Below are 27,409 nucleotides of genomic sequence, written 5' to 3' on the forward strand. Positions count from 1 at the left end.
CCAGCACATACAAGTAAGGCACGCCCCAAAGCATTTCAAGTACACCAGATAACGTCATACTCGCACTGGCATTGAAAAAACCATGTGGTAATAGTTATTCTTATTTTCTCAAATTGCATCATTTGGAGCTGTTCCTGAAGCACAAATGAAAAACGGGAACAAAAGGCAGCTGTTTTCATTCCTCACAATCTCTCCACCATTTGACAAAGCTTCAAGTACTTCAAGTTTCTCTTGTGCTTTTGCCCGAATGTTGGCATCATCTGGGACTGCAACATCTATTGGCCAGACAGACCTATTTTCCATGGTGCTGTAGATAATATCTTGTCCACTGAAGACGATAGTCCGGTTATTGTGTATATTAGTTTCCCATGGGTGCTTTATTATTATAGTGCTGCTGTTTTTCATGTCCCCTGGAAAAAAAACAGCACAGAGGTGGGGCTCAGCAGCAGCCCAAAACTGTAGGGCTAAAATTCAAGAATCATATCTGGACATGTGCAGACTTCTGACGCCAGGTATATATTGCACCCTTATCTTTCCCAATGATGCCAACATTAATTCTGCTTTTTTTTCCATTCCACTTTCTTAATTCTCTATAAATGCACATTAAACTAAATAGTCTTACCTTGCCGTATAAATGTTTGGCTGGTGTCCAATAATATGTCACAACCCTCTACTATCATTCTTTCTATTGCAAGGTTTTTCCGTATGTTTTCTGTGTCACTCACTTCATCATGCATCACTCTATTGCAAAGAAGAGAGGAAAGGGGATTTTCAGCATGCTACAACTTTGGCAAAGTTCTGCTCATTGTTTAGTGTGTGTGTGTGTGTGTGTGTGTGTGTGTGAGAGAGAGAGAGAGAGAGAGAGAGAGAGAGAGAGAGAGAGAGAGAGAGAAAGGATGCACAGCAATGTTATGGCATGTAGTAACCCCAGCCAGCATAAACAATGGTCAGAGTTGCAGGCCAAATCATCTGGAGCGAATCATAACTTATTCCCTAATGGGAGCTCATGATGAAAAGTGACTTCAACATACACTTCCTAAATAATAATAAAAAAAACATTTTCAGGCATATTGCCTAAAAGTCAGGTAACAATCTTTGAAACATAAAAATTAAACTCCTGAAATGGAGAGCCATGGTGCACTCGGTAGTGTTGAGTCTGGATATCGAAAATTTTCACTTGGCTACAAAGCTCACAGGAAGGACGTGGGAAGTCATTCTTCAAGGTAGGGATAGAATATCTCTGGCGGTTGAAATATAGTTCCCATTAGCCCCAGCTACATGGCCAGTGGTCATAGATGTAGTCTAGCAACTGATGATTCCTCTGATAAAAACCTCAGATAATGACCCAGTTCACATGTTACAGTGTCAAATCATGGGTTAAATAATGTAACCCATGTTTTCTGGAGATGTGTGCTGTTCATGAGCTACTTCTAGTTGCTGTAAACAACCTCCAATAGCTACAATCAGAGGCTGTCAGAGTGGTTTAGGGTCTAAATAGCCCAGCAGTTAACTTGTAGTTTGTTGTTGGGTTAATTAAGCCATGATTTGCCACCATTATGTGTGAACTGCCCCAACTTGTTCAGCCACATAAGCTTTGTGACTACTTAAATTGGGCTCAAGCCAAAAATTGAAATTCCAATCAATAATTAAGGCACAACTATGCTTATGCTGGGTAAACACTGGCTTTTAAGTGTACTTCCAAAATACAAATTCTGTTCCCTGGGGACAATTCAGAATAAATTTTAATGTTTGTTGTGCATGAATATACTATAATTCAAACATTTAAAAGGAATGTATTGATTTTACATTTTGCAGGTTCTATTTTAGGATCTTATGCATAGAACAAAAGAAGTCTCACCTTGAAAGTTCTTCTAGCTTAGATTTAGCAAATTCTAGGCTTTTTCTCTCCACATGTTCATGCGGTGTGTGAGCCAAAAGTTCATGAAGTGTTATAATATATCTAGGAATCTAAAGATGAGTGAAAGGGATTATCAGCAATGTTTTTTTAAAGGCATGATTGAGTATAAAATGAACATGCTTTTCTTTACTTTCTTTTTTTGCTTTAATTATATTACAGCACCACAAACTCACCTAGTTAAAATAATGTTTGTTACATTAGGCACAGTTCTTCGGAATCCCAAAAGTAACTTTTAAAAATGGTGCAGTGACAGTGATCTGCATGCAGATATTAGGGGTATGCATCCACTTTGGATGACGTCCAAATACCGAACCAGGCTGCTTCGGAGGTATTCAGACTGCCTCTGAAGCAAAGCACTCCTTCCCTGTAGCAATCCAAAGTGAATCAAGCTGTTCCTGAATCTTTGGGCCAGTTGTCAAAAACTTGATATGTACCTTCAGAGCAGTCCTTCCTCACACTGTCAGCATGAGCAGGGGCTGCTCTGAAGGCATGAATGAGGGAAGCTGTCACAATGGGAAAATAAAGGCTGCATCCCTGAAAATGGCTGCTATGGGGAAGGCTCAACCCATGCCAAAGGCCTTGTTACCCCAGGGGCTCTTCGCCAGGGTGGGCTTCCTCCACAGCTGTTTTTAGGGGTGCAGCATTTACTGAATGGTTATATGACAGCTGTTGCTCTCAGGGTAAGTTGGGACTGTTCTGAAGGCCACATCAGTGAAGTCCCTGCTTGTGAAGGCCCTTATAGAAGTTCCTCCTTGTGTTGACAGAAGTAGTTGTCATATTATCATTAAACTGCCTCAGGTCCAAAATAAAGTGGGTCTTTTCCAAACTAGAAGCTGCATCCATCTCTCTCTCTCTCTCTCTCTCCCTCTCTCTCTCTCCCCATCTTAATATTAAGGGGAAATTGTGTTACTTACTCAGAGTGTTTGTACTTCCTGCTGTTTTGCGTGATTGTTATAGGCTGCATTACATGGGCAGAGAGGGGTAACCACATGGTTTGAATTAAATACTTCCCCTCTGTTCATTTCAACTGAGACACTGCCATCTATTGGCAGAGGATTCCACTTTTTTTAGGATGTTACCACTTTAAAAGTGGTTGTCGTCTCAGCAGTTATAAGTGTGCTATAAATCACTTGTTTAGAGAAGCCCTCATCTCTCTCCCTCTCTGTTGTTGTTTTTTAAAAAACCCACAACACTATGATTTCCCTGCAGATTTGGTAACCGTCCTTCACTGTCCCAAGGCCCATTTGCACATCCTCCTAGACTGTATGCAGTTGTTCCCCTTTACTAATATTAGGGAATTATAGGGAAATTTGATAATGAAAATTCTGAAATAACACAAAACCATTAAACATAGGATCAAGTCATTTTAAAAACAAAACAAAAATAAAATAAAATTTTAAAATAAGAAAATCTTAACATCTATTTGACTGCAATATAAAATGTTTTTCCACCAGATAAATGAATTGAGTTCTGCTATAGCAACAGCCATTGGAATTACAACCAAAAGAATGTGAACAGCTTTTTATAAATGAAAACTACCTGAAACATGGGGTAGGTAAGAAATGTCTCAAGCATTCTGCCTTCGCATGCAGGATTGGCTTCATATTGCTTCAAGAGTTTGTCAAAATCTCTGTTCTGCTTGCAGTTTGCAAGCACTTGGAGACTATACTGGTGATTTCGAACAAATTCTTGATAAATATTCAGCATAGGTAGCAGAATATCAAATAAATCAGCTATAAAGAAAAAAGACAAAAGTCAAGTTTTGTTGCCATCTACCTTTTCCACGGGGCATTCATAGGAAGGAAGCAGGATGTTAAAATCAAATTATCTACGTTATGTCTTAACAAGGAATACATGTCCCATTCCCCTAGTTAATGTCACCATTTGGCTGCTTATGAATTCTATCAATAGTTGACTGTATACTATTAACCTCGAATAGAGTTGCTGCCATATGGATTATACTAATGAGACCAGACAGAGGAAATGTGCAAATCTGACATGCAGATTTTAAGAGGCCCCTCTTTTCTTATTACAGAAATTCAAGGGTGAGGAAAGCTACACTTGTTGAATTTCTGCCTGTCATGCAGCTGTCAAAGACAAAGCATCTCTGTATCTTGGGGGGGGGGGGCAATTGGCAACTTTACTTTTCAGCCATACATCACCCTCCAAAGATTGTTATTCCTTCTGAAAAACTATGGCACTATTGAATACTAGCACAAAAATAACATTTTAATGTAAGTAACTATGATACTTACCTAAAATTAAAGTAGGCCAGTTTGCTATTCTTGCCTTTAATCCTTGATGAAATATTTCATGAAGAAACATTATAGTTTCACTGGAAAGAAGTAAGGTTAGAAATAATAAAAATGAAAGTTTAAGTATGTCAGTAGAAAATATTGCATGAATATTATCGGCACATATTACACATAGCCTGATCCTACTCATAATTGCATAAACAGATATAGTTCAAAACCTTTGGAATGGAGTGTGTTAGAAATATTAATCAAATAAATAAAAATATGTTACTAAGTAAGAGCACTATCATGTGCATATTTAGACAGAAAAGGGCACTAAAACTCCCCCAAAGACAGTGGAAACAAGAGGTTTCAATTTCAAGAAGTCGAAACATTTAAATACAACACATGACATATTTACACAGACACTGCAGTGTCCATGTAGTTCAGGACGGAGAGTAGATTCTGCATTCCACCATTATAAAGCAGTAATTGTGTGTGTGTGTGTGTGTGTGTGTGTGTGTGTTTGTGTGAGTGTGTGTGTGAGTGAGTGAGTGAGTGAGTGGGTGAGAGAAATCCTAACGTTCATAAAATCGAAAACATTTCACCAATCTTGCTGAAATTTACATGTGCCAGACATACTGACTTGCAATGATGGGAGTTGTAATCCCACACCTTTGAAAGGCACCAGGTTGGGGAAGGGCTGCTCTAAGCAAAAAAAAAGAGAGAAGTAGGTGGCCCTAAGTTGTTCATCATCAGTTTTCCACAATCCCACAATCACCTCTGCATATCATATTCTCCATCCTGTCCTCATGATTTATTTGCTTTGCGAGAATGAGAATTTCAATTGCACTTCCTGCCTCCTTAGGGAGGTTGTGGTGTTAAGGCTTGTGAGCTATAACTTCCAATTTCCCTGCCTTTTGGTGCTTGGTTGAAAACTGTAGAGCCTTAACATTGTTACATACATTTGTAAACTGTAGTTTTTTTGTTTAATTAAATTCTACTGAGTTTTTGTTTAATGCTGTGACTGAAATATTCCATGGAAAAAGAAGTTAAGAGGAAAGTGAAGAAATAGATAAAGTTGGGTCAACTTCATTCTGTCAAAATGAAATCCACAAAATATATAAAATAATACCTGTTGAGGAATATGCTACTGACATCATCATGACTAATTGGTGGTTTCTTTGAACTTGCTGCCATTCTTAATGGCCTTAGAAAACAATTCACAAGGATATAAAGTTGATGTACATATTCGGATTCAGCTTCAACCATGTTGAAAACGATCTGATTTCTCTTTCGCATACTTTCTGCATGTGGAGAACAAATATAATCTTGGACAATAGTCTTCCATTTTCTTCTACACAACCAACCTCGCATAAAACTCTGGACCTAAAAATTAAGTAAAAGAAGAACACATTCTTAACGGTCTTTGAAATACAAGTACATGAGGCAGAATAAACATATCTGTAATCTTCAAATGTTGCTGTGAGCAGATTTTCAAAAATCTATAGATATATACACCTTCATAGGGAGGAAAAGTTACAAGTGCAGCTGCCCCCAGCTGGAGAACAAAACATAGGAAGATGCTTTATACCAAGTGAGACCAATGGTGTATCTAGCTCAGAATTGGCTACAATAGTGAAGGGTAACGTTTGATCCTCCATAAATTGTTGGATTGCACCTCCTATCAAACCTCACTACTGGCCGTGCTGACTGGGACTGATCAGAGCTACAGTCCAACAATATTTATTTATTTATTTATTTTATTTTATTTGAAACATTTGTATCCTGCCCTATATCATTAAGATCTCAGGGCAGCGTACAGAGAAAAGCATACAATATAAAACAATAAATATGCACAGTTAAAAACAAATTAAACCATGAACCAAGTTAAAACAATATATAATTTAAAAGCAGTTAAAACAATTAAAACAATGTGCCATCTTAGTGAATTTAACCATCAAAGGCTTTGTTAAAAAGCCATGTTTTTACTTGGCGTCGAAATGAAATCAGTGTTGGTGCCAGTTGGGCCTCCAAGGGGAGGGCATTCCACAGTATGGATGCCACAACAGAGAAAGCCCTCTTCCTTGTCCCATCATAGCGTATATGTTGCATTGGTGGGATGCAGAGAAGGCCACATCTGGAAGGTCACACATTTCCCACCCCTGGTCTACAAAGCCTGACAGCACTTTTCCAGGAATTCAGACAGGAGTCTTTCATAGTCCAACTGGGAACCTCAAATTAAAACTGGAACCTTTAGCAAGCAAAGCCTTGCAGATTTTGGAGTTGCACCGTACATGTGAAACCCTGTTTGTTAAGGAGCACCACATGTAGCACACACATTGTTGTGGACTGAGTAAAAATTTTAGGAAAAGATATCTAAAGGTGATATTGATTTCATCTATCTTGATCACTTGCTGCCAAGATTGTCTTTCCGTCGCCATGTCTTTCCTAGACTTTCCTCTACTACAAAGCATTTGACAATAGATGATAAGGTGTGTGTTTGTTTTAAATGGGTCCGGGGGGGGCGTTATTGTTGATTGCATACAATGGTTTTATATGTTTGTATGTGAGTGGCTTTATATTGTGTTACTATTTGTATTTCTATGGTTTTAATCTTTGTAAGAAAGCTTTGGCTATTGGGTAATATAGAAATGTAATAAATGAAATTAAAAGAATGAATCTACAGAAATTACACTGAATCTACAGAAATTACACTAAAATCACCAAAGGCCAGTGATATAGGTTTCTGCACCAGCAAGTAACTACTTGAGATGGGCCCTAATGGCAACTGTACTACATTTCTGCTGACAATGTGAGCAAATCCTGGATTTGCTGGATGATATCCTGGAGCCAGCAACAATACTGCATTCCAGACTGCTGCCCTTGCTGGATGTAGCACAGTAGTGTGGTTGAAAGAGTAAGTCGCAGCCCCTTATCTCCTTTTCCTGGAGGCTTTTCATTAAAACAATCATTTCTGGGGAAGCTGAGCCATATGTAAAAGAAAGAAAAGTGTGTATAGTGAATGCTAATAGAACAATGTTCAGATCTGAAAACTTCTAAACACTCAAACTGGCCACATTATATGGCAAAAGTAAAAATTCATAAACTACATACCTAATGTTACTGAAATAATTTGACTTTTGTAGTTCTGGGCTCTAACGCAGCGTGTTACAGAGCATGTAGAGTTTTGTTTTGGATTTTTTGCACTCTATATATTATATTAATGATATTTGACTATATAAACTTTATTTCCTTTTCTCCTTCTTTGCCTCACTATTGCAGTGTTAGGTCACCAACTATTAAGGGCATTCCCTTTAGACTAATTATATCAAACCACAAATCTATTTTCTATGGATGTCTTATATAAAATGGGTTGAAAACACAACGGTCAGCAAAGCTATTCTTAACACTATTTCCACATGGCTTCAGGGGCACATAAACCTTATCCACATCTAGCCAGAGTAATGAATCTCTGCCTGCTTCACTAATGGTACATCTTAGACATTAGGTGATCCTACTGCAGTTTTAAAATGGAATGCAAACTGAGCTGAACTGAACCATTTTATACTTAATACATTATTTTTCATTATTCAAAGAAAAATAAAGGCAAATTATGTTATCTCTTTCCCATTTAAACAGGGTATATAAAAATTTACCTTTTTGATCTTTTTAATATCTGGATCTTCTTCTTCTTGATTGCCTTGATATGGTCGCATTCGTTCTTTCGTTTTATTGAGAGCTACAATCTGGCAAAAGCAAAATAAATAAATAGTTAGAGCTTTCTGCACATTTCAGAATCTCACTTGATATTTCGCAGAGCTGTAATGTCAAACCACTGAAGACTTCTTAGCCATGCATGACTAAAAACAACCTTCCTGGTTTTATCAATATTCTTCCAAAGCCTGAAATTGATTCTGTAAAAACAGCTCGCACCTAAGAAAAGAACAATCCTTTCTGTTCCCCAGGTGCAAAGGTGTGAATGACTTATGTGACAAGGCCTGGAGGCAATGGTACATTCCCCCATTTTCCATGGACTCCAAAATTGAAACAATTAACAATTAACAGCCTTCAGTATTATACCTTCTCTATTCATCAGTAAACAGGAATTAACTCATACAGATAAGTATTTACGGTAAAGAAGGTCACTGTCCCTTGCTATGCTACTATGCGGGTAAATATAAGCCCCCTAGGAATGTCTCGTTTAACCAATATCTTGGAGGAGTAAGTTCACTGGTTAACAACTTTTGGTAAATACCTCTAAAAACTATTTGGCTGTTTCTCAGGGAGGATGGGTGCTGGGAGAATGTGGGACTGGTAGAGGAACCAAACCCACCAGCGATACTCTAGAACATTAAGCTTGTCAGTCTCTGTCTTAGGGGAAATAGACTTGTCCTCCTCATCCCTACGAACTAACTTGTAGTCGCAGCTCCACCAAAATTGGAGTCACCTACCCCCACTGACAAAACCAGCTAGCAGCAATGCCTTTTTTTCATTTTTTACTTTAGAGAAGGCACAGGGGCTCTGATCTGTATTGAGTCCCTAGCATTAGGGGGTACAGGGCTTTTAAGATCTGGAAAAGGCCCCTGCACCTACTTTAGAGTAAAAATGCTAGACATACATATCTGCTAAACACACATTTAAAGTAATATCTATTTCAGCCCTTAATCTAGTCATGCATAGCCCAGTATCCACCAGGGACCTGATTAAGCTCCTATATTTTCTGTCTTCCCAATATTCAAAGATAGGACTGTTTTCAAGGAACATCTCAACAGGCTACAACACAAGGCTGGAGACTTGCATTTGGCTTGGTAGAGGTGAGAATGCATGCATTCCTGCTCTATGGAAACAATACAATACCATATTCTGTAAAAGAACAATCTGTAAAAAAAATTGGCAAAAACTCAAATAAAATGCTAGAAACATCTTTGTGTCACTTATCAGGCAAATGTGTCTAGTCTACATACTCATTGGTGGTTACTTCACTATTAACTAACGGTCCAATTCAGCCATCTTATAATTCATGGGAGTTTTGCAATTGACTGAAAAGGGAGGTAGATTTCATTCCTAAAATATTAATTAGCCATTAATGGCAGTTCAGTACAAACGAAGTAATAAAAATAACCTGCACATTATTTCCGAATATACCTCAGATTTAAGCCTTTCAATTTCTGTGTCTTGGTCTTCAAGCTGATGTCGTAGCTGATTGGCTGAAATCTTTTCTGTTTCTACAATCTGAACTAGATGAATATATTTTTGCATTAATACTTCCCTCTCAATCAGGATGTCTGAATAGCTACAAACAGGAAAAAAGAGGAACAGAAACTTTTCAGTTAGTTGACATGTCAGTCACAACCTGTGTAACCACTGTAGGTAACACATTTAAATTGAAAAGGAAAGTACTAGATTACAACCTTCCTACTGTAGTAAATTGTAAGGTCTGTTTCCAAGGGATATGACAGAATTCTCATCCATTTTTATTTTTAAATCAATTATATAAACATGATCAGGGACAACATAAATATTCAGGATAACTGAAGTGCTTCAGTAGTATTGGCACACTTCTCCATATAGGGATTTATTATTGCAGGCACTGGCTAGGGATGTATGAGAAATTCATTTCAATTGATCAGGATTTACCCAGGGCGGATCTACACTAGTATTATAACGTTGCTAGTGTCCGTTTCTAACGTTGTTATCTATCGGTTTTTAACATCACGGGGCACACTATTGGAATGTAGCGTTACTTACATTTAGCTGTAACGTTATTGCAGGGCACACTGTTTTCAATCGTTTTAGTTCTTCCTCTTCTCTGAGAGTAGCAGAGCTGCTCGGTTTGCTCCACCCACTTCCGGCCAGGGAATAGCCTGAATGCATAGGAGCCAGCCACTTTGCTAAAGCTAAGTAGGTCTGACTCTGGTAAGGGTTTGGATGGGTGACCAAAACTTTAAGGGGTTAGCAGCATTGGCTGTCGCTCCTTTGACAATAGTGGTTAGAGTTTTGGACTGGGAGCAGAGATCCGTGTTAATTTTCCTGCATGGAACTACAGCTATCCTTTGTTTACCAGGAAGTGAGTTTAGATCCTTTGCAAAGGGTTTGAAGGTAGGAAATGTAAAAAAAATCTATAAAAAATAACGGATGACCCAATTCAATTCACATTTGGTATGCTTAAAGTTCTCCCTAATATCTATTACTGTGCCGATTTTGGTGTCTTTATCTTTAAAGCTTACGCAGATGTAAGCATTTGTTTAAAATCCTGCTCCTGCGCCCGCAGCGTCGGCTTGGAATTAGGGTGAATCTTTTGCAAATGAAGCAGAATTAAAGCAAGATGCATGGGAGTACTTCACAATAAAAGCAAATTTTAAGGTGGAAAACTTCTGAGTCCTTCGCATGCAATTCACAGTGATTGCACAGTTTAGCGCTGGTGTGATAAAGCTCCAACTGCTGTAGCAGATAAGATAACAAACGGGGCAAAGCAAAGGAAGGAGAACAGGAAGTGGGTGGAGCAAACCCAGCAGCTCTGCAGAGAAGAGGAAGAGGAAAATTACCGGAGAAGAGCTAATCTCGATAGAACGGGGCACATGCAATCAATTTCAGCACTACAACTAAGCAACAATGAAAGGGAACAACAAAATAGAACCAGTAAGTACAACTCATTTACAATGTTAGAGACACAGGGTCACGTGACCCATTCATAACGTTAGAATAACATCAGTGTAGATTCCCACCCAGTTTGCACACTTTCCAGACAGAACATGGACTCAGACACAATAACTGGGTTCAGACAACACAATAACCCATGATGGGTTAAATAACCATCATGGATTATTTAAGCCACCGAGGGTTATCGTGTCATCTGCCAGGAATTTTTTAACCCAAATGGGTTATTTGCTTGAAATAACCTACTCTAATAACCCAGCATCTGCAGTAGGAGTTATTTAACCCACCATAGATTATTGTGTCGTCTGTCCAGCAACGAGGGTTAATTTGCTCAACTATAGAGTCACATGGCAAGGCAAGATCATATAGCTGCCTCTGCTCTATGAATCCTTGAAGGTTTGCAGGATTGGAACTACACTTCACAGGCAGTCTCCCCAAGTTGGGAGGCACCCAATCTATCTTCAAAATTCTGTGCAGTTTCACCCAGGGGAGGAAACTCCAGGGTGCACAAATAAATATTTTGAAAATAAGCAAAAATAAAGAAAACAGCCAGAAATGCATATTTCTTCCATAACTTAAAGTGCACAATTGTACAATTATGAATTCACACAAATGCAAATTCACACAAATTTGCAATTATGCAAATTCACATTTGCCCATCATGGGCTATCATGATGTCAGAATACAGCCATTCTATGGTCAAAGTCCATACATTTCCGAACTTGCAGTGCAATATCCAAATTGAAAAAGTTGCACTGCCAACATTGGGAAAATGTACATGTAAAAAATGCATACTTTTGAAAAATGTGCATAAGTCCATTTTAATCAATGAGGGAAGTAAGTGTATATTTCAAAGGGGCTCACAACTGATGCACACATACGTGCAGATTTTCATGGACGAGGGGAGCTCACACTCTGATAAGGACTCAAGCTGGAAAGAGCTTCGAGATGGAATTTATAGAACTCTGGCAGTTCGGTTTTTGCTGCTTCTCACATCCTCAGCACTGGAAGAGTGCCAATCTTTTAATTTAGGAGGGCAGGATGAAAAGAGAGGACACCGATCTATTATTATTAATTTAAGCCATTATAACACAAAAGTGATATTGGAATGCATGTTTTATTTAACTGATATTAATAAATGTTAGAAGTATGCATAATGGGACTCTAAAACACAGAATTGGTATTGTTAATTTGTACCAAATTGTTAAGGCATTGCTCTTGAGAACTCTGGATTTTCTTTGGCAAAGACAATTTAATTGATATTGACCTCATAAGGCATACAAGTAACTCACTGGAATCGGTGCTGAAATGCTCTTTCTGGGTCAGGGCGTACATGGGACAATGTACATAAAACTAAAATGTTCCACAGAAACATTTTATTTCTGCTTGACTTGTTCTCTCTACAGGCTCTCTCAGTTTCTTTTGCTTTTGCCTGCCTGAGAGGAGCAGCTGTGGTGCAGAAAAAGCAATGTCAAGTAACTAATTAACTGCAAAAGCCTTTACATTTCTACTCAGGTGTAAGCCCCATGTGTTCAATAAGCATACTTTCTACACTGTCACTGAAATTGGCTATCCTTACAATTCTGAATTTAAAAATACTAAAATAAAGTATTTGAGGTCATTAAAATTTTAACCTATTCCTATTCATGTAATTTAAAAACTATGAATATATTATTCATTATGATTAAACAGTATTCTATCAATCCATGGCAGAAACTGGGAATACCCATTAAATTTGGTTGCTTGCTTGGAAAACCAATTCAGAATTGCCTAATTGATAAGCGCTCTCAAAGTCATTTTCTTTGTTTACAAGTAATAATGAAGATGGGTTTAGATTTATATTATATTATATATTATATTTATATTATATACTAGAGTGACCAGATTTAAAAGAGGGCAGGGCACCTGCAGCTTTAACTGTTGTGATGAAGAGGAAATTTCACCAGGTTCTCCATATATACCAATGACACCTGCTGATGTTCCCTTTTCAATTCAACTGTTAAAGATACAGGAGCCCTGTCCTCCTTTTCATATGGTCACCCTACTTATGCATGATATGGTACTAATCTAGTCACTGAAAACAACTCTGGAGAGTGCTGGATTGAAGTTCATAGGAAGGAGGAGGCAGAGCAAGGATAGCTGTTGTTGCTACTGCTGCTGCTGCTGCACAACTGTAATAATGAGGACAGAATAGATAAAAGAGAAAAGTAAGGAATGACTGGTTACATAGCAATGGTCATTGAAGGTTTCCCACCTGGCTTGGTGAATAGCATCTACCCATTCTTGTCCATCTGCTTCCTCCTCGCAACGAAGTTCAAGTGGCTTCTGTCCTTCATGGCCAAAGAGGACAGTAAAATAGTACTGTAAATTATATAAAAAGAAGAGGTTTGAACATAGTAGTATACAGCAGTCACCAAGCTGCAAACATTTAGGGCAAAATCCAACACTGCTGCTGCACTAGCAGGAATGATTGCAAACACAACGAGAATGTAGCATCTACTAATGCTGCCAGAAACTACCCAAACTGCTGCTTCTTTAATGAGACAAGTCAGGAGAGGTTGTGGAAGGCAGCTCCATGATTTATCCCATTCCAAAAGCGGTAATTTTGGGTAGTTTCTTGTATTGTGCTACTTTCCCATCACACTAGCAGTTATTCCTATTACCGCAACAAGTTTAGAGTTGGTGGATTGCCAGCAATGGATACTGCCCTTGTTTTTAATTGTTTTTAAAAATTTCTATGTTAAAAGATTTTATGTTTTTATTATGTCTTTTTGTGAACTTCCCAGCGAACTTTGGCTATTGGACAGTATAGAAACAAAATAAATGAATTAAATGCCCTTAGTATAATATCAAATAAATAATACAGCCAAAACATACAACTGAAATCTAGCTCATGGGTTAAATAGTACGTATTAAGAAAATAAGAAGACCCTGCTTGATGGGACTAAAGGCTGGACTCTGTGTCCTATAGTGGCCAATTAACCAATTGTACACAGTATTTGAAGTATAGTATCATAGATTTGTATAAAGGCATTATGATATTGGCAATATTTATTTTCCATCCCATTGCTAACCTGAAGATTAAGCTCTTGACTAATACATTGTTCTCAATAAGAGTAGAAATGACACATACTAGGAACTATGGAACTGGGACAGGACTGCAAGACCTTGAGGTGAATCCTTTCTGTTTTGGTTTTGTGCCGCCAGAATAGAACTGTGATGGGGAGGCCTCAGGGGACAATGAAGTTCTTAGGACAGATGAGGGTGAAATTTACATATTGTTCTGAATAAATTAGCTAATTCTTTGACTGGAGTTTCTTGTTTGATTATTTTTTGTGTGTTTAAAAATATTTTTAACCTTTGCAAAATGCAAACCATTAATAGTATCATGCAATTCGACAAAAACAGAAATATAGAAAGACATGTGAATAATGGCTCAGTTTAGACATAGGCCTAATCTACACCAAGCAGGATATTGCACTATGAAAGCTGTATGAAAGCGGTATATAAAAGGCAGGAGCCACACCAAACAGGATATAGCACTATGAAAGCAGTATGAAAGTGGTATATGGTCAATGGGCCCCAACTGTTGTCAGTGCACTTCAATACCACTATAAAACATTAGTGTAACTCCTGCCTTTTATATACCTCTTTCATCGTGCAATATCCTGCTTGGTGTAGATTAGGCCATAATGTCTTCAGTCTAATAAGACATAGTTTATTGCCCCCAGCCCCAGGGAAGACATGAAACAAGTATCTTTTGGCTAAGGGTGATGACTTCATTAAAATCAATAATAAGATGTGTGGAGATACCCTATAAGATGCCTACCCAATCCCCCTCATTCACCAGGTACCCACTACAGGAGGCAGCTGCATTAAACCCTCAAATGTCCCCTGCATTTGCCTCCAAGGGATGAAGGCAAAATTACCCCTGGTATATGGACTGAGGAGGATGAGTGTTGCACTCACTTGGTCCAACATCCCCTTCCCTCCTCCATTCTCTTGAAACCTGGAATATTTCCAGTTTCTTAAAACCCATTACATCTGAACTAGGAAATGGTGGCATTATAAACCAGAATATTAAACCAGAATTGGATCTCAGGTGTTTGATCCAAACCAGAGAAAATTTGGGGATCTGGAAAACTTGCATTTCTTTTTAAGGTGGCCTTTACATCCCTACATATTCGAGCAGGAGCATAAAGAACTTCACCTGCATCGCTCATTGTTAATTGATTGCATTAATCATGGATGCAGGAAAATATTTTCTAATGGCAGCTGTCCCTTTTGTTCTCATTTTGCAAAAAGATATATATCTAAAAACTGCTAAAGTATTTCATTTTGTAATAGGCTGTTAGCTCTGAGGTTACATGCAAGCTGGTGTTGGTAGAAATTAAGCATAAGCACCAGCAGGTCATGCTTAGAATAGATGTGTTTTTCATACCCAACTGTCTTTGTGTTACTGCTTTTATATTATTACATTTTAACAAACATCAGATACACTATGTACCAAGTACAATTACACTGAATTAAAATGAAGCTATTCATATGTAAATGAAATTATTATTCCATAAATGGTGCGGAAAGAATGCTTAAGTATCATATCACAGAGCAAGCTAAAGAATGGCAAATATTGTTATTATAAAAGTAAGAGATGGACCGCAAACGTACTGTGCATGTCAACCCCTAACTACAAGATTTGCCGCCAAATGATAGGTACAGTTACTGGGAGAATATCCTTTGTTAACATGATTTCTTTCTGATAATCAGGGGTGATCAGCTGATTTTTCCTTCATTAGGCTTTAATGACTGGAACTTCTCTTTCAAACACATGCTTTAGCCAGTGGGAAATGCAGATATGCAGTGCCATGACAGTGAGCAGTCTTTGCTTAGAGAGATCTAGAAGTTGACTAATGGTAAAGCACTTTGGGATGCAGTTGCTTTCCCTGGAAAACCTGAAGCATTATTTGCAGTTTTATGGTCTGCTGTAGGAATCTGTTTGTCCCCCAAAGTATGCTGCTTGTATATTTGTAAATAAAACAAATACTAGAAATGCTCTCCCATCCAAACCATCCTAAACCCTGATGTCTTCTCCACTCAAGAAAGTTTGAGTGGGGAGAGAACAACAATATTTTTAAAAAACCAACTCTTTATTTATTTATTTATTTATTTATTTATTTCATTTATATACCACCCCACAGCCAAAGCTCTCCTCCTTCTTCCCACAGCACATAGTTAAACTATGGAATTCACTACCACAAGATGTAGTGATGGCCTCAAATTTGGAAGGCTTTAAAAGGGGGTTGGATAAATTCCTGGAGGAGAAAGCTATCAATAGCTACTAGTCCTGATGTCTATGTTCTACCTCCAGTAGCAGGGGCAGTAAGCCTATATACACAAGTTGCTTGGGAATATGGATGGGAGGGTGCTGTTGCATCCATGTCGTACTTATGGATTCCTGGTTGACAGCTAGTTAACCATTTATGATCAGAGTGCTGGACTAAATGGACCCTTTGTCTGATCCAGCATGGCTCTTCTTATGTTCTTATGACCTTGGATTCCTGTATACAGAACTTCTTAAACCATTGTATAGGTTGTATATTACACATAATTGGAAGTCTCCAAAGTAACCATCTAAATAGCATTTGGGAGAGGATGATTATGTACAAATGTGCTCAGCAAGCAAGAAATCCTAATTTGTAAAAAGATATTGTGACAGATTTATTTAAATAAAGATAGTATACATCTGGAGCCTTCATGCTCTATCACCAGAATGTTATATTTATAGTCATAGTGCCTGTAAAACATTTGCCCTCCCATTGTAAGTAACATCATTCCTAAGCACTGTATAGATGGGCTTTTAGACACATATTCAAGAAATATTATTATTATTATTATTATTATTATTATTATTATTATTATTCATTTATATAGCACCATCAATGTACATGGTGCTGTACTCTTGACCAATGGTCTGCTGAGTGTGGCCAAGCCACAGTTAACAACCAAGCTTCAGTTAAGCCTAACAAATCCTTAGCTTTGTTTTAAACTTTAAAAAAAAGGGTGGAAAGAGAGAAAAAAATCTAGGCTAGAACTTTGAAGTAAACCTACCCATCTGAAAGTCATATAGCTTTCCTTCTCCCAAGATTTGGGTGTAGTTTTCTTAGCAAATAAAGCAGTATATCAATATTAACAATAAATTAAAAAATAAATAATTTTAACCACATTTGGGGAGGATCTCTTCCCAAAAAAATATGTTGACAAAGTTGTCAAAATATTTTGTCTCTGCATTATTTTCAATGTGTTTATATCTTATGGATACATTGCCATTAATGTAAGTTTAAGATAGATGATTCATCTACCATTTATTTTTCAAGGTTTTTCTCTTTTTCAAGTACGTTCCCTGATTCAAGCAGAGCTAAAAGGGTGAGCAAAGAACAATTTCATACCTACACATTTCCTGGATCTAGGACACGGGAAGTATGAAGAGCAGTTTGTGCAAGAAGCATAGAAAAGTCCTTAGCAAACATGCCTTGTGCCATCCTCCTATTGTAAACTCGGAGTACCTTTGCTTTAGCTTCTTCTTTTTTTAATTTAACAAAATAGAAATATTAAAAATTGTATTTTTATTCTTTTATTCTATTTGTTCATCACTCTGAAATTCTTGAACGGGGAGAGGTATATAAATATTGTAAATAAATAAATAAAGAGTCTTCATTAAAGTGAATAGTGTAACATGATTAGTGGAACTGAAGTCAAGGACAACAGGTTCCCTGGGGGAAACTATTCAAGGGAACAGCACCTAGCCTCATGGCAGCTTCCACTTTCAGTTTTGAATAAAGCACGAGTTACAGGCCTAGCTGTTGTTGCATCCTTCTATTTACACTTTAAACATGGTGGCAGCGGATGGACTTTGAATTCTCAAAAATATAGCAATTAGAAGCTTGAAGCTATGGAATTTGGTCTGAAGCCTCCTGCATCTCTAGATCTCGCAGACAGCAACCTTGCACAGCGCTGGGCCCGATGGAAGGAAGAGTTCAAGCTGTACACAGATTTGACTGTGGAAGAAGAGGACACAACAAGGAAAGTAAAGCTTTTGTTTTATCTCTTAGGGGAACAGGGAAGAGAGGTGTGCACCACTCTAAAGCTGAGCACAGATTCTACCCTGACAGCAGTTCTGGGAGCCCTAGATGCCTATTGTTCCCCCAAACAAAATGAAACAGTTGAGCAGCACAAATTTTTCACCAGAGAGCAAGCAGAAGGTGAAAGCATTGACTCCTATGTCACTGCCTTGCGCACCCTAGCTGCAACTTGCAATTTTGAAAATTTGACGGATTCTTTGATTAGACACTTGGGACCACTCTTTGCGAGAGCGACTTCTCAGAGAAGCTGATCTCAAACTAGATCGATGCTTAGACATGGGGCGTGCAGCAGAAGCCTCACGAGAAAGAGTGAAGGCCCTGGAAGGTCCTGCACATTCTGAAATACATGCACTGAGTCAAAAGTTGAAGAAGAAAGCAATTACCCTACACTCCAGTGTGAGATGCATTTACTGTGGGAGGCAGCACGAGAGAATAAAGGAAAAGTGTCCGGCATTAGAGAATAAAGGAAAAGTGTCCGGCATTAGCGCTGCAGGGAATGTGGCAAACTGATTCACCTCAGCAGTATGTGCAAAAGCAAAAGGAAGCCCACTAGAGACACAGTCAGATTTGTCCAGGAAGACGATGGCACATCAGACAGTAGTGATGACATAATGTCCCTCTCCCTGAGTCTACAAAAAAGTCAGGTGCGGGCTGTTGCTTCACAAAGGAAAAGAACCACATCACAAGCTGCAGTCTATGCAACAATGCTAGTGGGACAACAGCCAGTGTGTTTCCAGCTAGATAGTGGGGCCTCTTGCAATGTGATCCCACAAAGTGAATTGGAACCCAACACACCTATCAAACAGAGCAGATGCACATTAATTATGTACAATGACAGCACAATGCAGCCTATAGGAAAATGCAACATTATAATAACTAACCCCAAAAATGAGAAGAAGTACCAGCTGACTTTTGTGGTTGTGGAAGGAGACAAGCATAAACCCTTGTTGGGGTACACTGCAATAAAGGCCATGGATCTGATCAAGGTTCAGCACCAGAATTTTATAGCTCCAGTTGAAGAAGCAAGAAGGGCTCACCCATGGACAATGGAGAGAATTTTAAACTCATATGGGGATGTTTTCAGGGGTGAAGGTTGTCTGGAAGGTGAGCTGCGACTTGAGATAGACACAGCAGTGGAACCAGTATGCCTGCCACGAAGAAAACTGCCTGCTGCCCTTTACCATCCAGTACGAGAGCAACTTGAAAAATTGCAAAGCAGAGGCATCATAGCACCAGTAGAAACTAATACTTCCTGGGTAAGCACCATGCTAGTGATAAAAAAGCCATCAGGCAAACTTCGCATTTGCATTGACCCAAAGCCACTGAACCAAGCACTGAAGAGATGTCACTACTCACTACCAACAATAGACGACGTGTTGCCTGAACTTTCAAAAGCTCGAATCTTTACAGTCTGTGATGTAAAGAATGGATTTTGGCATGTTAGATTGGATGAGGAATCCAGTATGCTTACTACTTTTGCAACACCCTTTGGTCGATTCAGATGGCTTCGAATGCCAATGGGAATCAGTCCAGCTCCCGAACTGTTTCAGAGGAGACTATCCCAAGCACTGGAAGGACTTCCTGGGGTGAAAATAATAGCAGATGATATACTCATAGTAGGTGAAGGGTCTAATGACTCAGAAGCTGAGCAGGACCATGATAAGAAATTTATTTATTTATTTATTTATTTATTACATTTTTATACCGCCCAATAGCCAAAGCTCTCTGGGCGGTTCACAAAAATTAAAACCACAGTAAAACACCCAACAGGTTAAAACACAATTACGAAATACAGTATAAAAAGCGCAACCAGGATAAAACCACACAGCAAAGTTGATATAAGATTAAAATACAGAGTTAAAACAGTAAAATTTAAATTAAATTTTAAATTTAATTTAAAAGCCTTTCTACAGCGACGCAAAGAAAAAAACATTAAACTGAATGCTGAAAAGATGCGACTGAAACAGAAAGAGGTGACATATATTGGACATGTCTTAACAGCAGAGGGACTGAAAGCAGACCCCCGCAAGATTGAGGCAATCCGAGACATGCCAGCCCCAGTAGATGTAAAAGCAGTGCAACGCATCATTGGAATGATCAATTTTCTAGCCAAGTTTTGCCCTCATTTGGCTACAGTTGCAGAACCAATGTGACAACTTACTAGGCCGGATGTAGAATGGGAATGGGGAACTCCCCAACAGCAAGCATTTGATTTGGTGAAACAAATGATTACCAATGCTCCAGTATTGCAATATTATCAGCCAGGACAACCACTAACGCTACAGTGTGATGCATCTGAGAAAGGCCTCGGGGCAGTCCTCTTACAGGACCATCCAATGGCTTATGCAAGCAGAGCACTATCACAGACTGAGCAGGGTTATGCCCAGATAGAGAAAGAGCTCTTAGCAGTGGTTTTTGGAATGGAGCGATTCCATCCATATACATATGGACAAGCAGTCAGAGTGATATCAGACCACAAACCACTTGAGACAATAATAACAAAACCTCTTCTGAGTGCTCCAAAAAGATTACAGCGCATGCTCATGCGCCTACAGCGCTACGATGTCGAGATCAAATACTGCCCAGGTCGATTACTGGTGTTAGCAGATACCCTTAGCAGAGCCTATATACCCAACAGCAGTGACTTTGGAGGAGACCCAGACATTGAATTCATCAACAAGGTGCACTATCTCCCAATTTCAACAACTAAATGCAATGAAATTAAAGAAGCCACTGAAAAAGATATCCAGCTACAGGCAGTCAAAGAAGCAATTATGAAAGGATGGCCTGAGGACAAGAGTCAGGTACTATCAGGAGCAGAACCATATTTCCTAATCAAAGATGAGCTCAGTGTACAGGATGGGATTGTCTTTCGAGGACAGAGAGCAGTTGTTCCAGCTTCCTTGCGCAAGGAAGTCATGCAAAAAATACATTCATCACACCTGGGTATTGACAGCTGTCTTAGGAGGGCCAGAGAGTGTGTTTATTGGCCAGGAATGAACTCACAACTTCGATCCTTGATAGAGGGATGTGAGACATGCCGATCATGCGATAATAGACAACAGAAAGAGACTCTTCTACCACATGAGTTACCCATCAGACCATGGGAAAAGATTGGAATTGACTTGTTTACTTTCAGGGAGAAGCAGTATCTAGTTACAGTTGATTATTACTCCAATTTCTGGGAAGTTGATGCTCTCTCAGACACAAGAAGCAAGGCAGTCATTGCTAAACTGAAGGTGCATCTTGAAAGGTATGGCATCCCTGACACAGTATTTTCAGACAATGGACCTCAGTTTGCATCAGAGGATTTTCGTTCATTTGCAAAGAACTGGGAGTTTGATCACCACACATCCTCTCCAGCATACCCACAAAGTAATGGCAAGGTGGAATCTGCTGTCAAAACAGCTAAAAACTTGCTACATAAAGCAGTGTTATCAGGCTCTGATCCGTGGTTAGCCTTCCTGGCACATAGGAATACTCCATCACAGGGTTGCCAGACTAGTCCAGCACAAGCATTGATGGGCCGTCGAACTAAAACCTTATTGCCAATGAGAGGAGACCTTCTTCAGCCAGCAAGAGTGGATCAACGCAGAGAAGAAATGGCCAACAATCAGAAACGTCAAGCATCTCTGTATAATAGGGCAGCAAAGGACCTACCACCTATAAGACAAGGCAGCTCTGTTAATATACAACCAACAGCTATGAACCAGAAGGAATGGACAAAAGGTATGGTGAGAGGTGAAGTAGCACCCAGGTCATATGAAGTGGGTACACAAGAAGGGCAAGTGATCCGCAGAAACAGAAAGCATTTACGTTCCACAAGACAGAACACCCAGGGGCATCCGGTAGACAAACAGATGCCATCAAGGAATGAAGAAAATGAGACTTACCCAGAAGTGAATGCAACAGAGAAGGAAGAGGATCCCCAAAGAGAACCAGACACAGAAACCACAAGAGGATACTCTCAGTATGGTCGACTTTTGAAAAGACCACAGCACCTCCAAGACTATGTAACTTAGCAAGCCTCCATCTTAAGCTTTAGGAAATTATCATAGAATCATAGAATAGCAGAGTTGGAAGGGGCCTACAAGGCCATCGAGTCCAACCCCCTATTATATTAATAACCACTGGGAGGAAGTTGGGTTGTAGTTCAGTAGTTCATGTTTCAGGTTAAAAGTATTTGTAAAATAGGGAAGGTGTAACATGATTAGTGGAACTGAAGTCAAGGACAACAGGTTCCCTGGGGGAAACTATTCAAGGGAACAGCACCTAGCCTCATGGCAGCTTCCACTTTCAGTTTTGAATAAAGCACGAGTTACAGGCCTAGCTGTTGTTGCATCCTTCTATTTACACTTTAAACAAATAGGACTTAACAACACATAACTGCTGGAATGTGCCATTTGTCACTTAAGCGAAATCACAGATTTCTTGGGCTATTCAAAACAATGAGCCATGTCCTTATCCAGCTAAAACTAAAAAGCTAAAATGTGCAAATTTGCAAGTGGAGAAGGAAGCATGGAATAAAGACACAGACACCAGAACTCGAGTTAAACTAGGGCCTCTTTATTTGAATAATACGGGTAATTCATCCCTCCCTGGATCCGCATGTCAAAGTGTGGGAATCGTTGGGTCCTTTCTCAGTCCACTTGCCTGGCTTTATGGGTGAGCATTTTTGAAAGCTAGGAGTCAGGTAAAACCCAGCTCCTTTCTTATATGCCACTCTGCAAGTGTGGGGAGACCGCCTCACTTCACCCCCTCCCTGTGCCTCACAGCTCAGGGTACGTGAGGCAGGAGGGTCTCCAAAGGCAAACCATATCCTGACACAGGAGCCTCACAGTTCCCTAGGAGCAGGTCCTCCAGATATGCCAATCACCAAAGGTGCCATAGTGTTCACCATCCCTATTCTGATATTGCCAATTCCTGCACATCCCGCCACTGAAGGGGGCCAAGCCTCTGCTTAGGCATCCTAGACAAAACATAGATTTCTTGGGCTGTTCAAAACAATGAGCCATGTGCTTATCAAACTAAAACTAAAAAATGTGCAAATTTAGAGCAATATGTTTCAACACAGTGGCTTCAAGGTAGCTGAGCATATGATTATTCATGTTCCAAACTGAACATATTATACATGTTCTAAATACAAAATTCTGAATTTCACACACAAACAAACAAAAAACCCTAGTCTCAAAGCCAAGCTTGTTTGTATAGGTAATAAACAAACGCTTCCTGATAAACTGATGCACAACTTGCAATTGGTAATTTTGTACAGAAAACACCACTGAAAACAATAAATAAAAGAATCAATACTATCTGGTTTGACTTATGCTTGCTGTGTGTGTAATTGGGTTTTTAGCAGCATTTAAGATATCTAACAGCAGTCCACAGAAGGAAAGAGAAACATCATGTTATCTTTGGAATTTAGTAATAAAATTTAGTTAAAGACAGATTTGCCATCCAATTGGACTATGAGCTGCCAGCAGTAGAACTGTTATTGTTGGAGAATAATACTCCAGGCCTTACATTTCTGCAGTTTTATGACCACAGTTTTCAGATCATTAGCTTATGTAAGAACATATACAGCAAGATTCTACCCTAGAAAAATCTTGTGGTACATCTCAAAACCATACAGTGTAATTAGTTTGAAAAAACCAAGAGAAAAGGTGGTAAGCCCAGGACGTCAAATCAACCTTACCTCATATATCTAGTTAATTATTTGCCTACTAATTAAAATAATTTGTAGTTGTACACAGAAATGCACTCTCTCCAGTATTACATAGAAATCTTCTGCTCACAAATACAAATTGGTTGCCTAGGAGGCTCTGCATGACCCAGCATCCTGCTGCCATTCCTGCTCTGTACAAGCTGCGCTGGAGAGCAAGGATTGCATGTCTTATAGTTAGGTCATAAAATCAGGTTGTGGTCGGTTATGTGTACACAAAAACTCAGTTCCTGTCTAAAATCTGTGGTCCTATTACACTATGTTACAATTCTTTTATAGGAATTGATAAAACCACCACATTAGTTCTCCTCATTGACAAAACTGGAATTGCAACCCTGTATTTCTTAGTATTATCTGTTTAAATGGTGATCAAAGGCTTTATAGGCAAGCACTCTCCAAAGCCAGGAGTAAAACCTGGCTCCTTTCTTATATGCCACTCTGCAAGTGTGGGGAGACTGCTGCATGTTTGAAGTTTAACAACCCCAGTATATTCAGACTCTTGTGTGATTCAGACATAACAGTCTTAGGCTGATAAACCATGTTTATAACAAGGGGCTTGTCTACACCCAGAGAGCTTCGGCTATGGGGCGGTATATTAATAATAATAATAATAATAATAATAATAATAATAATAATAATAATAATAATAATAATAAATACACCTAAGGGTGTAGAGGGAGAGAGGGGGAGGATCATGGACTTACCTGCTTCCACAATCCTCCCCCAGCATCTTGACGGCAGTGCAATGTCCTGGTAGTAAGAAGGGATGTTGCAGCCAACTTTTTTCCCCCCAGAAGAGGAGCCCCGTACGTGGCAATTATACCCGCACCCCAACCACCCCGCCATCCTGGGGATGGTGAAATTGCTGCCTACCCCATGGGCACAGAGCCAACCCACATGGTTCCATGCTGCCCTGGGAGCACACAGTCTTTTGGACGTTTTACTTGTCCTTTGCCACCTCCATGGCAGCCATTTTGTGTTGGTGCCCAGGACACTTCCTGTAATTGCCAAATATGCCCATGGCCTAAAAAGGGCAGCCTACCTCTGCTGTTGGGGATCAAGGGACAGGTTTCCATTATGCCCTATGGTGATCCTTCCAGACATGACTGCTATACATGCACTGAGCTGAACTGATGAAAAACTCTTAATATACATGGTCCTATTATAGATAAACTTGTGTGGGGAGGGGAGACAAATACTTTACTGTACTTAAATTTTTAATCAAGAATATAACTGCAGCTGCACAGTGTTCATTGATACATCTGGAAGGATTCAAGGGAGCTCCATTTTATTAAAATTTATGAAGCCATTTTCTAAATGTACAGTAGCAGTGGAAAAACACACTCAAACAGGAATCTCACACTGGGAAACATGCCACAGCCAATAACATTTTATATCAGAGAAAATGACTAAAAGGCAATTATATCATAAAACTGGTAAACCTACAATTACTCTGATTTTAAAAGATAGGAAATAATCCAGTTACATTTACTGTTTATTGGTAAACATATTTTTTCCAGATTATCTTGCAATTTTGCAATGTTTGTTTCCACCAAATGTACATCAAAACACATCAGATTTTGACCTGGCGAAATGCAATTCATTGGCTGACTTGGGACATGTCACCCACGTAAAATGGAAATATTAGCAGCCTACTTCAGAGATGTACAAATACTCAACAACAATTAGTACAATGAAATTAATCGAATATTCCGTTTTTATCACTTCATTACTTTACATGTGTTGTAGTAATGGTTTCCCTTTATCTTTTTATTAATGCCTATTACTATTTTCATAAAATATTCATTGAGAAGTATTCATTTGCTCAATTGATCAATAATACAATCTTGTCAATGCAACATTTCCCAAAGAATTCATAAAGAAGCAGGAGGCTCTTCAATTGAGGGCATTAATAACATACGTAACAACCACCATGCTGAATCAGACCAATGTTCCATCCAGTCCAGCATTTTGTTCTGTGTAATGGCCAACCCATGGGAAACCCATAAGCAAGATATGAGTGCAGCAACACCATCACACACATGTTCCCCAGCAACATACAGCCTTTGACACTGGAAGTAACACATAGCCATGATGACTAGTAGTGAAGCTATCCCTGTGGAATTCCCTGCCTTGGCAGGCCTTGGTAGGCCCTGGATGGCTATTAATCACTAGACTGCACACTTGTTTTCTGGTATTTTGTTTAATATATTAACGTTACAGTCAATGGTGTAGTCAGGGCTGGACCTTAGAGCCAATACCCAGGGCCCTTATGTCCCCAAAAGTGGCAGGTGATGGAAGGAATCATGACAACAAAAGCAGACTCAATTTTATTCCTGTAGACATGACAGTGCCGTGATTTAAATGAGTTTAAAATGCAAAATTGCAGATGCTCAGAGTATTTTTAGAATATCTGGGTTGGCAAACCCTGGAACCTGTTCCTAGGAAGCATCTCATGAAAATAACAACAATTTTCAGTCCAATGAAGCATTTATTATTAATATTATTATTAATAATAATAACAACATTTATATACCACCCCTTAGCTGAAGCTCTCTGGGTGGTTTACAAAGTTTAAAACACGTAACGTTAAAAACAAACATACAAAATTTAAAACAATAAAAAGCATAAAAGTAGATTACAACCTTTCCTAGCCTGGTGCCCTCCAGATGTTTAGACTAAAATTCCCATCAGTCCTGATCATTAGCCATGCTGGCTTGGCCTTGGGCTGATGAAAGTTGTAGTCTAAACAACTGGAGGGTGCTAGTTTGGGGAAGCCTGATACAGTTGATAGCATAAGGAAGAATTGCCATGGGCTGAGATGGGGAGAAAGAGTTTAAAAAGGGTTTTTTTCTAAATTTATTTTGTTACTCCATTATTTTAATTGGTACAGATCTTTTTATTAATCATTTCATTTGTAATCATTTATGAAAACCATATTACTTTCAAATTTATTTGTTGCATTTGTTTTTTTTTACTCACATTTGTGTTCTTTTTCTCATAAAACATTTTTAGGGCTTCTTTCAGCATCTGTCTCCTGACAGCTGCCATTTCACTTACCCAGAATGCCTCAGACACTGCATGGTTCATTTGAAGGGAATATTTATTTATTTATTACATTTTTATACGGCCCACTAGTACCCCCCACTAGTAATTGCCAATTTTCTCACACAGGAGCACCACCTTTTTGCTCCAGAGAGCCATATGTGATGCTGGCTTCAGGGTTAGGGGGAAAGTATGCACACACACACGCACCAGCGATCCTGCTACAGATTGCTCTTTTCTCACTGCCGCTATAAGGAAAGAAAGAGTGACCTGTTTTGGGATAACTGAGGGAGGGGGTGGAGAGAAGGCTAGCAATCAACCACAACTGCAACAGTACAATCAGCAGGAAATTGGGGTGGGGGAAGCTAAATGGCAGGGATCAGGGCAGCCTGGAGTGTACAGTTAAGGCTGTAGGGGTCTCATGCTGCCCCCAGGTGTAGGTTGTCAATGCAATCTTCAGGGTATTCTGGTAAATGAGATGGTGACCTCCAGGAAACAGCCACTGAGAGAAGCACCCCTGCTGGTGGTGAAAAGAAACTCTTCTTCGCCTTCAATGTAATAAATTACCCCGATTTGGCTCAGTTTTTCATTCATTCCAAAACAAATGCAGACTGCTAATTGACAGTGGCTCAACAAGATTAATAGAATCTTTCCCAGAAGTAAAGCTTTCAAGGAACTACGTAAAGCGACT

The 27,409-nt window shown here is 39.2% G+C and overlaps 1 protein-coding gene across 1 annotated transcript in view; it reads right to left on the minus strand.

Annotated features, from left to right (window-relative positions):
* The window catches only part of RASGRF2 (Ras protein specific guanine nucleotide releasing factor 2), a 107,563-nt gene that overhangs the window by 63,339 nt on the left and 16,815 nt on the right, over positions 1 to 27,409 (minus strand). Inside the window, exons 2-9 of the mRNA XM_063129667.1 lie at positions 13,067 to 13,173; positions 9,301 to 9,448; positions 7,812 to 7,901; positions 5,288 to 5,541; positions 4,174 to 4,253; positions 3,458 to 3,651; positions 1,859 to 1,968; positions 623 to 741 (exon numbers count right to left, since the gene is read on the minus strand). Coding sequence (XP_062985737.1) covers positions 623 to 741; positions 1,859 to 1,968; positions 3,458 to 3,651; positions 4,174 to 4,253; positions 5,288 to 5,541; positions 7,812 to 7,901; positions 9,301 to 9,448; positions 13,067 to 13,173 — 1,102 coding nt within the window. The remainder of the gene's footprint in view (positions 1 to 622; positions 742 to 1,858; positions 1,969 to 3,457; positions 3,652 to 4,173; positions 4,254 to 5,287; positions 5,542 to 7,811; positions 7,902 to 9,300; positions 9,449 to 13,066; positions 13,174 to 27,409) is intronic.

The sequence above is a fragment of the Elgaria multicarinata genome, chromosome 6, assembly GCF_023053635.1.
Source record: "Elgaria multicarinata webbii isolate HBS135686 ecotype San Diego chromosome 6, rElgMul1.1.pri, whole genome shotgun sequence".
NCBI lineage: Eukaryota > Metazoa > Chordata > Lepidosauria > Squamata > Anguidae > Elgaria > Elgaria multicarinata.